General features: G+C 43.8%; 1 protein-coding gene across 1 annotated transcript in view; it reads right to left on the bottom strand.

Moving 5' to 3' along the window:
* PPP2R5A (protein phosphatase 2 regulatory subunit B'alpha) overlaps positions 1-12,837 on the bottom strand; it is a 45,061-nt gene that overhangs the window by 16,860 nt on the left and 15,364 nt on the right. The window contains exons 2-3 of the mRNA XM_084788606.1: positions 3,627-3,823; positions 383-484 (exon numbers count right to left, since the gene is read on the bottom strand). Coding sequence (XP_084644732.1) covers positions 383-484; positions 3,627-3,823 — 299 coding nt within the window. The remainder of the gene's footprint in view (positions 1-382; positions 485-3,626; positions 3,824-12,837) is intronic.

Below are 12,837 nucleotides of genomic sequence, written 5' to 3'. Positions count from 1 at the left end.
ACCCACTACTTTTATTCAAAACAAACAAAAAAAATTGCATGTATTTATTTTGTGTGTTTGTGAGTGTGTGTGTGTGGGGAGGGTGCATGTGTCACACCCTGTATCTGAAAGTCAGATGACAACTTTCAGGAATCAGTTCTCTCCTTCCACCGTTTGGTCCTAGGACTGAGCTTGGGTCATCAGGCTTGGCAGCATGTGCCCTTACCCACTGCAACACCTCAGCAGCCATTTTTTGGGGGGTGACAGGTCTTGAAACTTATGACCTTCCTGCCTCAGCCTCCTGAGGGCTGAGGCTACAGCTGCGGGACAACATATGCAGATGAAAGCCCTGAGTGTAAGCAGATACTGACACGTGGACACACACTACTAATACAGTGCATACCTGTATGTGAGGCCAAGAGGCCTCAAGTGTGGGCTCATCCTCCTCTGGGTCAAAATCCGGATTATCACTTGGAGGAAGGGTGCGGAAGATGTTAGCACTGATCTGAAAAGAGAGTGAGCTTGGAGTCACATTCTCTGCTGTGTAACTGAATTCAACAGTGAAAACTAAAACATTCTGACACCATTTTTTACAGGAAAAAACCAAAACCAAAATGATACAGGTATATACATTTAGCTCAGGTCTATGAATCTCCTCAAGATATGAAGGGCAGGTCTCTCCCCTTTCTCTCTCTCTCTCTCTCTCTCATAACCAACTTCCTTAGATCCGAGCGCCTGATGATTGCAGATAACCTCCAAATGCTGACATTACTAGCTATTTTTTCAAGTTCTGCCTCAAATAAAGGATGAGGGAAGGGAAGAGGCAGTCATGGGCGCGAGGCCAAGGGACCAGCTTCGCCTGCCTTGAGTCTGATCGTCCTACAATGCTCCTGAATGCTACCCCCGCCATGTTCTACACCTACAACAGGAACACACTTCTGTCTTACAGCTGTACAACTTCAGGAGATGGTTCAACTCTAGGTTTTAATACTTTGGAATCTGAGACTTTAAAAGCACAAATCACTCTGAAACAAGGACGTGCTCGGAGATTCATTTTAGAGTAGTGAAATATGGTGTTTAGCATTTCCTCCTTTGCGTCATCTGTGTCAGCCAGGACCTACGTATACATGCCCTTTTCTCTCCAGGAAAGGCTACACCGTGATCCCAACCCAACAAGTCTTTTTGTTTTTTAGAACTCGCTATACGCCTGATTTCACTCACAGAGATCTGCCTGCCTCTGCCTCCAGAGCGCTGGGATTAAAGGTGTGTGCTACTACACCCAGCCTATTTCTTTTAAGAAAGATGAACAAAACAGAACAGGTAGCTTAGTAAACGTTTAAGGATGAGCTAGTAAGGGGACGGCTACAGTGAGGGGACGGCTACAGTGAGGGGACGGCTACAGTGAGGGGAGGACCATTTGAAGTAAACTGCTAGCTACGTATGAGTACTTTTCCAACTATTCTTACAAAGCGGCATCCTGGACAGTTAAATACCTGTCAGCAGCATTACCATCATTACCGTAACCCCAAGAGGAAAGTGTCCTGAGCTTCATCAGTTACAACTCAAAAACGTGTGTGTGGTGTGTGTGTGTGTGTGTGTGTAAGAGTTTTTTGGTGTCGTCCTGGCTGCCCTGGAACTCACTCTGTAGCCCAGAGTGGCCTTAACTCAGAGATCCACCTGCCTGTGCCTCCTGTGTGCTGGGATTAAAGGCGTGTGCCAGGCTGGTGGTGCAGCCTTTAATCCCAGCATTCAGAGAGGCAGAGGCAGGCGGAGCACTGTGACTTTGAGGACAGCCTAGACTACAAAGCGAGTCTAGGACAGCCAAAGCTACACAGAGAGACCCTGCCTTAAAGATAGAAGGTATGGTGTGTGTGCACCACCATGCCCAGCTCAGCTCTCAAAACCAAGTTTAAAGGTAAAGCCAGTAACTGATGGGCACCAGCGTCACAAACAGCAGGATGTCTCCTACTTGCCACTAGTAACATGAAAAGTTAACCTTGCAGCCACCAGTAAAATACTCTGTAGCAAATGTCCAGAAAGCATGTCAAAGACTAAGCTGACCAGATGGCCCAATTCTTACCTGGAGATAGCACCAGAAATAAACAAAATGGGGTAAACATATTTTTACTCATATAAAGAGATTAAATGCCAGAACAATATAGAGAGAATTACAGAATAACCAATATATCAATATTATAAAATAGTATCTTCCATTGGAATTTCAAAATTCCTCAATAAAAACCACTGGAAATCAGTTAGCAGATGACAATAACCTTTACTCTTAAGATTTTAATAATAAAATAAAAACAGAAAGTTTGTCAGCATTTAATATTTACATTCCCTCTTACTACCTGTGTAGGTTTAGGAAGCTAATTTTATTCTGACTAACGTTCTCTCTATAACCAATCTTTAAAAACAAACAACAAAACCCTACTAAGGAGTTAATTTCTGTTCTTAGAAATACATCACAAATTCCTAAGTTCCTCTGACAGGCCTTCAAATGTGATACAAAGAAAACTCAACTAATTTATTAGGGCCAAATCTGTCTTTCCTAATACCCACTTTACTCTTGCCCTAGAACATGTTTCAGGTTGTTTGTTCCTCTGTCCTGGTGTAGTTTATGGTCTGGGCGAAGGAGGAGGTTAGATCACTAACAGTATCACCCTAATGAAGGTGGTTAGACACTCATGGTCTCATCCTAAACAACCTCCCTACAGCAGAGATGCCAACGATTTATTTTTTCACATGAGCTATCCTGTAACTTATCTACACCAGCTGAGTGCTCCTCACCTGAAATGCTTGGAGCAGGACCTATAACAAGGTACCTGGGCATCTAAGCATGAAGCTCGTTTGTTTCATTAGAGCCTTACACACACAATGTAAAGGCAATTATAGTCGATGTCTTTAGTGCTCTAAATTTTTTTTGATTTCTGGCTTCTGATTAAGGAGGCGTGATAAGAAGTACTACTTAACTCCTTATAGACTGTGAGTTATACTGTTATAACCTACAAGCACAACATAAAAATGTCCTGAGCAGGATTTCTCTCTTAACCAGTGCCTACATGTGTTTCTTTCCCTTCATTTCTCTGCCCTTTACAATTCCCAATGACTTCTCATCCAGACATTACCTATTATCTGCATAAACTTGAGTTTACATAGTTTTTTTTTTTTAAGATTTTAGTTTTAGTTACATGCATGTGTTTGTGTGCAGACACGTGCACCTACGTGCAGGTGCCACAGGCCAGAGGCACCCTCCTGCAGCTGGAGCTCTGTACAGGCAGTGAGCTACAGATACGGGTGTTGGGAACCGAGTTCCAATACAAGGACGGTATGCTTGAGCCTGCGTCTTTCTCCTAAGTTTAAGATCTGCACCATCCGATATGGTATCCGAGAGCCCCAATAACTGCTAATTCCTCAGACTCCTATAATCAATGGCCACATCAATAAGATAAAAGTGAGCTTCTCTCCCCTTCCCTTTGAGACAGAATCTCACAATGCCACCCTGGCTGGCCTGGCTGACCTAACGCCACCCGCCTGGCCCCGGTGGGATGTTTCCAAGAACGCTCTTTGTGCATGTTAGTCACTGTGCATACACCTCAGATCTTTGAACTTACATAAATCTGAGGAATAGAAATCTGGAGGCTTACCATTTTTACTATATCAGAATACGCTGATTCAACAATTACACCACGATTAGTTGAAACATACTCAACCAGTTCATTCAGTGTTGCTCTTTTAATCTCTTTGCTCTTCAAGTCTGACACAGAGTCCATGAAATCAAACAGCACGCAGCACTGCTGCAGCTTCTGGCAGAAAAGCTCCTGCTGCTCATTTGAAGTGGCATCTGTAAACAGAAAGGGAAGACTCTGAACAAACCAGCTTCAACAGTACTTTTGGGTTTTGTTTCGGTTTTTTGAGACAGGGTTTCTCTGTGTAGCCTTGGCTGTCCTGGACTCACTTTGTACACCAGGCTGGCCTCGGACTCACAGCGATCCGCCTGCCTCTGCCTCCCGAGTGCTGGGATTAAAGGCGTGCACTACTTTTGTTTTTTTAAAATATAATTTTGTTGAGGTTATATGCATGTGTACAGTCTTCTAGGTGACTGGGTGGTAAATCTATACCTATAATCCTATACTGGGCTGTTCCTGCTGCCCCTAACTAGTCACCGAATGTTACTGATTCTAACACACTTTTCTTGTGGTCACAATTATTTTAGATACGTATCTAGATTCCAACCACAACAGGCTAATCATTCATTTCTGACTTATTATCTAAGCTACTTAAAAGGTTAAAACTTTCCTAAAAGGATCAGTACTATCACTGTCAGTAAGATCCTTGTGGCTCTAGCAAATGAAGCCTCTGCCTTGTGTGGAAGGGCAGCTGCCTACCCAGCCCCTCCCAGTGCCCTTGGGGCTCCTGACGAGCACACTTGCTTCCTAAGCCCAGAATCTCTGCTTCCCACTTTACTGTCTTGGAGACTCTACTCACTGGTTCCATGTTGGCCTAAGTCCTTAATTGGGGGTCTTCCTAGTAGGACTGGAAACTAAACTGGTTGGTTAATCCACCTTTGCCCTACATTGTTTTAGGTATATTTCTCTGCTGCAGTATTTTTTGTATCATACTGTAATTATTTCTTGTATTTTAATACTCCCAATCCTTGAGGTCCCCCAAAGCAGGAATCAAGTTTCTCTCATTATGCCTATTTCTTCCTCTCTTCTCTCTAATGCATAGAGCCTGGCACATAAAAGACACTTAATAAATATTTACCTTTTGCTTGTTACAAAAACAAGGTACTTTACACTGATCCTAATGAATGTATTACATCTTTTTGTTCTTAGCGTTAAAATATTCCAACATTTAAACTCTGGACTTTCACATCTACCAACAGGGACCTCCTATAGCTTACTTATCTCAGTCCCCTGAACTACTCAGCTTAAATTCCTAAGATCACATAGCTAAAACCTGGTACTTAGGCTCATAATATGTAAAATGATTTCTCCATTCCAAAACCAGAACCTATTTTATATAAATATACAAAAAAGATCTTCAGAAAGATTTAAATCTCACGACAGGTATCTGCATGTGAGCAAGTGTGCACCTGTGTGAGTATACGCGCAGGGCCGAGGCTGACATCAGACATCTTTCTCAATCAATTTCTACCTTGTTGTTGTTTTGGTTTTTTGAGACAGGGTTTCTCTGTGTAGCCCTGGCTGCCCTGCACTCGCTTTGTAGACCAGGCTGGCCTCGAACTCACAGAGACCCGCCTGCCTCTGTCTCCCAAGTGCTGGGACTAAAGGCGTGAGCCACCACCACCCGGCTTCTACCTTATTTTTAAAGTCAGGAGTTGAGCCTGGAACTTGCCAATTCATCCAGCTGTCTGGCCAGCAAGCTCCAGGACACACACACCCCCCCCCCCATTCCCCCACCGCTGTCTCTGCCTCCTCTACGTTGGGACTGCAGGTGCCTGACTTCTTTTGTGGGTACTGGAAATTCAACTCAGTCCTGATGACTACAGGGCCCAGCCTGAGCCATTTCCCCAGGCCTCATGATTCTTTACTACAGCAGAGTGTGGATGTTAGAAAGATTGACAGCATTTACAAGCCTTCTAGAGTGAATGATGAAAATTACAAAATAAAATTTGTATTTGCTGTAACAGCCACTTGTGGCCGCGCCACTGAAAGCTCCTGAGACAGTTCTACACCCACAGAAATTCATCACTTGCTCTATCACTGAGCCTCATGGGCCTCTGTGACATGAAGCTGAGGGACAGTAAGTAATATTTTTACTTCTATTTTGGTAGTCGGGTTTTTTTTTTAAATTCAATCACCTTTTATGGAGCTACTCTGAAGTGGGCGTATTTTAACATACCTTCTTTTTTTAACGGATCATTAAATTTTCAGCCCTTTATGGTAAGTCTCTGTGCTCTGAAATGAGGCATTACTACCCTGTTGTGAGAATGAAGCAGACCTGACAACACACGCACAGCCAGCAGTCAGGCCAGCACCCTTGCTCACCCCAAACACCAGCAGGTGTTCAGCAGCAGAAGCTGCTCCAGCTCTGCTAATCTGATGACATCTGAACAGCCTTTAAAAAAATCTTTTGGAGTTTCTTGTTAAATGGTTAACTTCAATTAATAAATGACATTTCCTAACACTGGCACCAAATTCCTTTGTTTAAAAATTAGAAGATAAGATACCTTTGCTTTTGTAAACTCTCTAAGCATGTTGAGCTTTTCTGATACACATTACGCACTACACATTCAGGACGATGACTATCCCACTCTAAGAACCTTTCTCAACTCACACAAAGCCTTCACAGTTCTCTCCATGGCTCATTTATTTTCAAAAATACCTACATCCTCCAAATATTGCTGGCTTTATTTTACCTTCTCTCAAGCAGACAGCGTGTCTGTATTACATTTTAATCTTCTGTGCGTATGTGACCCTGGGGGCTGAGCACAAGGAGTCATACATGCCAGACAAGGCTCTTCCACTGAGCTATGTCCCAGGCCTCGCAGGGCATCTTTACGTTTATATAAACCCCATAATGATGATTTGAGAACGACAGGTGCCACCTTTAGAAGCTGACAGTTCTAACTGTCTTAAAATAGCACTGAGCATTTTTCTCCCTCTGATGCTGAAACGAACACAGACTCATGCTTTACGTTCCTCCACGTGTGATCACCACCCTCGAGCAAGCCCTGTTCTCTCCTTCCTCACACTTCCACACATTAAGACCAGTTCTCTTCCTCCTCCTCCTCCTCCTCCTCCTCTTCAAAAGCCATGTCTCCCACTCAAAACCTTAGCTAGTAGTGGCTCACTCCTTTAATCCCTAGAGTCAGAGGCAGGACAATGTCTAACAGGGGCCAGCCTCTGTTTAATCTATTATAATGCTATTTATCTATTTCAAATGGTGCTATGGTTTGAAAATGCAATGCTCTCCACAAGGCCCAGCTGGTTGGTGGCACTTTCATGGATGATGGACACTTCAGAAGGTGGGCCTAGATGGAGGAACTAGGACCAGGGGCCACGCCTCTGAAAATTGTAACAGCTTCCTGTCCACCCCGCCACCACACACTTCTGTTCTACCCAAGCTTATAAAAAAAATAATATCCTTCCTTTATTTGTATCAGGTGTTTTTGTCAGAGCAATGAAAAACACTTAGCACACTGATAAATATTAATTACTTCGAAACACATCACCGAACCCTGAGCATATAAGCGAAGAGTATTTAAAACAGGCTCTATGGTTTGAGTCTGAACTGCCCCCACTGGCTCATGTGGTCCATAGCTGCTGGAGCTGTTTCTGGGGCTGCGGAACCTTTGGAGCATGGGAAGATGGCAGAGGTAGGTGACTGGGCTTGTAGCAGTTGTACTGTCTCTGCAGGCACAGGCTCCTACTGCTGTGCCTGCCTGCCTGGCTGTGGCACACCAATTCCCTGAAACCATGGGCCACAACACTTTCTCCCTTAAACTGTTCTGTCGCGTACCTTTGACACAGTGATGAGGACAGTTTACTGACACCCTAGTGAACTCCACTTAATGATAAAATGAAACCAATCCCACATAAGCCCGCAGCAGTATTCAGATCTCCGTCAAGTATCTACCAAGGAGCAATTCAGAACTAATGCATGTATACAACACAGTCAACAATTTCAACGCCATAAGGTTTTCATGTCGCCCAGGGAAGAGTATTATATAATGGCCTGTGATATCAAACTGTACTCATCTTCATTAACACCCCCAGAGCTCAGGCTATTGTAAAGGAGCCTTCTAGAAACTATCACTAAAGTCACCAATAAGAAAGCACTGTATGGGGCTGGAGAGGTGGCTCAGAGGTTAAGGGCACTGGCTGCTTTTCCAGAGGTCCTGAGTTCAATTCCCAGCAACCACATGGCGGCTCACAGCCATCTGTAATGAGATCGGGTGCGCCCTTCCGATGTGCAGGAGTACATGCAGACAGAACATTGTACACTTAATAAAAATAAATAAATTTTAAAAAGAAAGGAAGGAAGAAAGAGAAATGCCATCCTAGAGTAGTGTACAGACTGTTACCAACTGGATAGTAATGCCATTCTGCTGGGTCAGAGCTAGAGCTCAGCACTGTGTCATTGCATCACTGTGTCACTGCACTGTACCTGGACCCTCAGCTGTAAAGCAGGATGTGCTTTATTTCACAGCAGTCTATAGTTTAAAAGTTTGAAAGGCACCATTCCACCATACTGTAAAAAGCTACAATATCAGGGGCTGGGGTATGGAAGAAGACCCACCACCAAGTGTGAGGCGCTAGACTTCACCTCTAGTTACGACAAACTAAAAATACTATCAAGCCTAAGATGATACAGTAAACCAGTAATGAGCCGAGATCAAACCACCTAGAACGCAAAGAGAATGACGCTATTGACAGAGCATCCAATGCTCCTTTAGAACAGTAGTTCTCAACCTGTGGGCCTCAACCCCTTTGGAGATAAAATGACCCTTACACGGGGGCTGCCTAAGACTATAGGAAAACACATCACAGTGGTAAAATCTCATTTATGACATAGCAATGGGGATAATTTTATGGTTGGAGTTACCACAACATGAGGAGCTGTATCAAAGCATCACCACTAGGTAGGCTGAGGACCACTGGATACAGACAAACAAGAAACCAAGACTTGCCTAGCTGGCGCCCTCTTCTACTTTCATGTCACATGTATCCAGCATGTGTGCCATTACCTCATTTTATCCCACCTTTCAGAGCTCTGCCCTTCCATGGTCTCTCATGGCTTTCTCTCTCTCTCCCTCCCCGCCCCTCTTAACTCTGGGCTCTGCATAAGAGTAAAACAAGTGGTCACTGGCTTTCTGACACTGGCTTGTTTCTCTCAATGATTTGCAGTCCCTTTCACTCTTCTGCTCATGCCGTGGCTTCCCTTGTTCTTTATAGCTATGTGATGGCTGATCTTCACTGCCAATCCTAACTGAGCCAATTAAAACCCAAGTAGCTGAACACACCTGTGAAGGACCGTCCGTGATTGGATCACCTGAACTCAAAAGACCACCCTAAATCTGTGCCACAGCTTCTGGCGGCAAACTACAAAAAAGGTGCTCGGAAGAAGGAAGTGTTTGCTTTTCGTGTGCTTGCTCTCGCTCTAGCTGGCAAGTTCATTTACCCTGCCCCTGCCGCTGCTGCCGCCGCTACCGCCGCCGCCGCCGCCGCCGCCACTGCTGCTGAGGCGCTCACTCCCTTGCTAGTGTTACAACTCCCTCTAGGGCTGAACGTCAGCCTTGTGGACAGGACCACCACCAGACTCTTGGCCTTTCCTTCACTGTTGGACTAGCCGGGCCACAGCCTGTGTGTCACTGTGATAAATTCCCTTCTAATATAGATTCATTCTCAGTTCCGTTTCTCTATAGAACCCGAACACAAGGTGAATAATTTTCCATTGTGTATGTGCCACGTCCCCTGAAAGATACCTAGGCTGGGTTCATTTCCCTGCTATTGTGACTAGTGTAGCAGCACTAAGCGCAGGTGTGTACGTTATCTCTGTAATGTGCTGATTAGAGTCCTTTGGGTATACACTAAGAGTGGAAGAGCTGGGGTACAGGACAGGTCTATTTTCAGTTATTAGAGAAACTCCCACACTGATTTCCATAGTGGCCACACACACAGGCCTTCCCACCAGCAGGGCCTTGGTAGCATTGCTGTCAAAAGCTCTAATCTGCATTTTCCTGATGGCTAAGGAAGGCTGTTCAGCACCACTGGCATTTTATATTTTCTATTGAGAACTATCTATTTGGCTATTAAATGTCCATTTACCGCCTAGATGACTTGTGTGTTTAACTTTTGCAGCTCCTTCTGTATTTGGACAAATCTCCATTCTGGTGAACACAACAGCCACGATTTATTTCTCCCTGTTCAGTAAGCTGTCTCTGGAATGGTTTCCTTTGCTGTGGAGAAGCTTGATTTCATGTAATTCCAATTTGCCAACTCCCAGGGCTATTTCCTCGGCTCCTGGAATCCTTTCCAGCACGCCTTTGCCTGTGATATGCCATGAAGTACCTTATTTCCAGCAATTTCCAGGTCAAGTTTACTAACCTAAGGCCCCTAATCCATCCTGAGTTTGTCACAGTGCAGCATGGCAGGTATGGATCAGGGCCCATTCCTCCACCTGTGGAATCTAGTTTTTCTGGCTATTGTTAAGGAGGCAGCCTTTTCCTCGGTTCTTATTCTTTACGTCTTTGTCAAAAGCCAAGGGCAGTCGTGCTTTACACTTTTACTATGGGCAAAAGGCCAAGAAATGATTGTCATTAAGGAAGTATCTCCCCAGCATGAATCTTACATGGTCAATGTACATTATTCTAACTATATATTTTAGAATTCAATTTGCCAATATTTAATTAAAGGTTTTTTGATTTATGTTCATAAGAGAAATTGCTCTGTAATTTTACTTTCTAGTAATGTAATGTTCTTTCTTAATTCAGACTCAATTAAATAGATGTTTTTATTTCTTCTTGTGTCATTTTTAGAAAACTATTTACTTCAAGGAATTTTCCCATATCCTCTAAGATTTCAAATATAAATGCATAATTTTGTACCTAAAAGCTATAATATCCTAATTATTACTATAAAGCAAGTTAAAACTGTACTAAAGTCAAAGACCAACCTCCAAGAAGACAAGGGTAAGAATTCCTCAGATGCACCCGCTTCCCCCAAAATTCAGTTTAAAATAACCATTTAGCTGAGTATGGTGGCCCATGCCTGTAATTCCAGAACTTGAGAGGCTGAGCAGTGGAATCACCAGAAGTTAAAGGCTAGCCTTGTCTACATGGCTACATCCACGACAGTCAGGACTACTCAGAAAGACTCTTTTCCAAAATAAATAAGTCAAGTTTTAAAATAAACAATAAAACACAATTTAAAGTCTGGTGTGAAACTGAAAAGACCCAAGGGCAAACACCATGTCAGGAAACACTTAAGAATGTCTATGAAAACTCAGGGCAGTAGCTCAGTGGAAAAGCACTCAACTAATATAAACAAGGCCTTGGTTTTGACCCCCACACAAATAATTTACAAAAACTTACTAAACAGAACCTGAACTAAGATAGCTCCTTTTCCCATCACTCAGCTAGGCAGGAACTCAGGGCTAGAACCGGCGGCTCCCTCTCGGTGAGGCTTCCTGACAGCCTTCTTCAGGTAAGGAGCAGACAGCGGCCTCTACTCCTCAGTTCTACCAAGTGCAGGAGAGGTGAGGACTCCTTCCTTACGCCACTGATACTACAGAGACTGTACTTGTGGGCAGCAGCACTAAGAACATGGCCCGTCACCCAGCTGCTGGCCTCGGACGCCAGCTGAAAGACCGCAGGCTACACCCACCTACAATCTCCCTCACATACACGTAGCTCCTCACCCAAAGGACCCTTTAGCTTACAGGTGCTCTCAGAACAGCAGGGGCTATGATGGCAGAGAATGACAGAGATTTCTAGATTCACCAAGCACGTGAGGTAATCCTAGGCCCACTCATTTTCAGAGAGATCTGTAAAGGGGGCAGCTTGGAGGAGCCTATTGTGAACAAGATCACTGACATAAACCTCTTAAAGCCTGAATTGGATTGGAACAGATCAACTGTGCCCTGTAGCATTGCAGAAGACAACTGCGCAGTCAGACGGGAATGAGTGGAACTTAGAGAAGAGAAGGCCTACTAAAGAGGATCAGCTCAGGCCAGCAGGAGGGCTCATCCAGTATGATGCTTGTCGCCAAGCTAGAACCTGAGAGGTGGAAGGAAAGAACAGGCTTCTGCAAGTTATCTTCTGACCCCCACATGCATTCTGTGGACCTAGGTGTCCATGCATTGCCATGTGCACACGCAACAAACAAAGGTAAATTGAAAAACCAAATGAAGGGAAAAATGAAGAAATTCCATAAACTACGGACTCAGTGCAGTGAAAATACTTAAATTTAGACAAGGACAGCATCTTGAAAATACCAAGATAAAAACAGTTATCCATAGGAGGTAAGATTAATAGTTGAGTTACCAACCAAGAACACAAAGGCCAGAATATAGAATCATATTCGAAGTCTCAAAACACTGGACCAAAAATCCTATACCCAGGAAAGTAAAAACGAAGATGTCAGATAGAAAGAAACTGAGCGGTGAGAACATTCCATAGCTGACTCTGATGGTAGCACACACCTGTGACTGCATTAAAACCGACTCAATCGTGGGACGAGGTGGGGTCTCACATATCCAAGCTGGCCTCAAATCTGGTGTGCAGCCAGGGATGACCCTGAACTCCTGATCTTCCTACCTTAAACCTCCAGGCACCAGGATTACAAGAACACTGCACTGCAGCAATCTGTTTTATGAGCCCTGGTTATGTGAACCTAGGTTGTAAATACAACGCAAGCACTCTACCAACTGAGCTACGTCTTCAGCCCTGTAAATTTTTTCCTAATAAGGCTGATTTTTTGGTTTTGTTTTGTTTCGGTTTTGGTTTTTCGAGACAAGGTTTCTCTGTGTAGCCTTGGCTGTTCTAGACTTGCTTTGTAGATCAGGCTGGCCTTGAACTGTGATCCGCCTGCCTCTACCTCCCTAGTGCTGGAATTAAAGGCGTGCACCACCACGCCCGGCTAAGGCTGTTTTTAAAATGTAGTCCAGTTCTATTCTCTCAAATGCTTCCCTGTCAAATAACCTAGCATTACTGAGTGCTGCTAACAGTTTACAGATCAACTGTGCTAATGTCTTTGTCGTATAAATTTCAGTCCACCACAAACATATATAGAACACATGCTTAGATCTCCTTCTTTTATCTTTATAAAACATTAATAACTTATAATTTATAATAAATTGGACTCAGTAAAATTTTATAAAGATCCATAA

This window comes from Acomys minous (assembly GCF_964271855.1).
Source record: "Acomys minous genome assembly, chromosome: 1".
NCBI classification, from domain to species: domain Eukaryota; kingdom Metazoa; phylum Chordata; class Mammalia; order Rodentia; family Muridae; genus Acomys; species Acomys minous.
The sequence above is the reverse complement of the archived record's forward strand: the minus strand, read 5'-3'. Positions and strand labels throughout refer to the sequence as shown.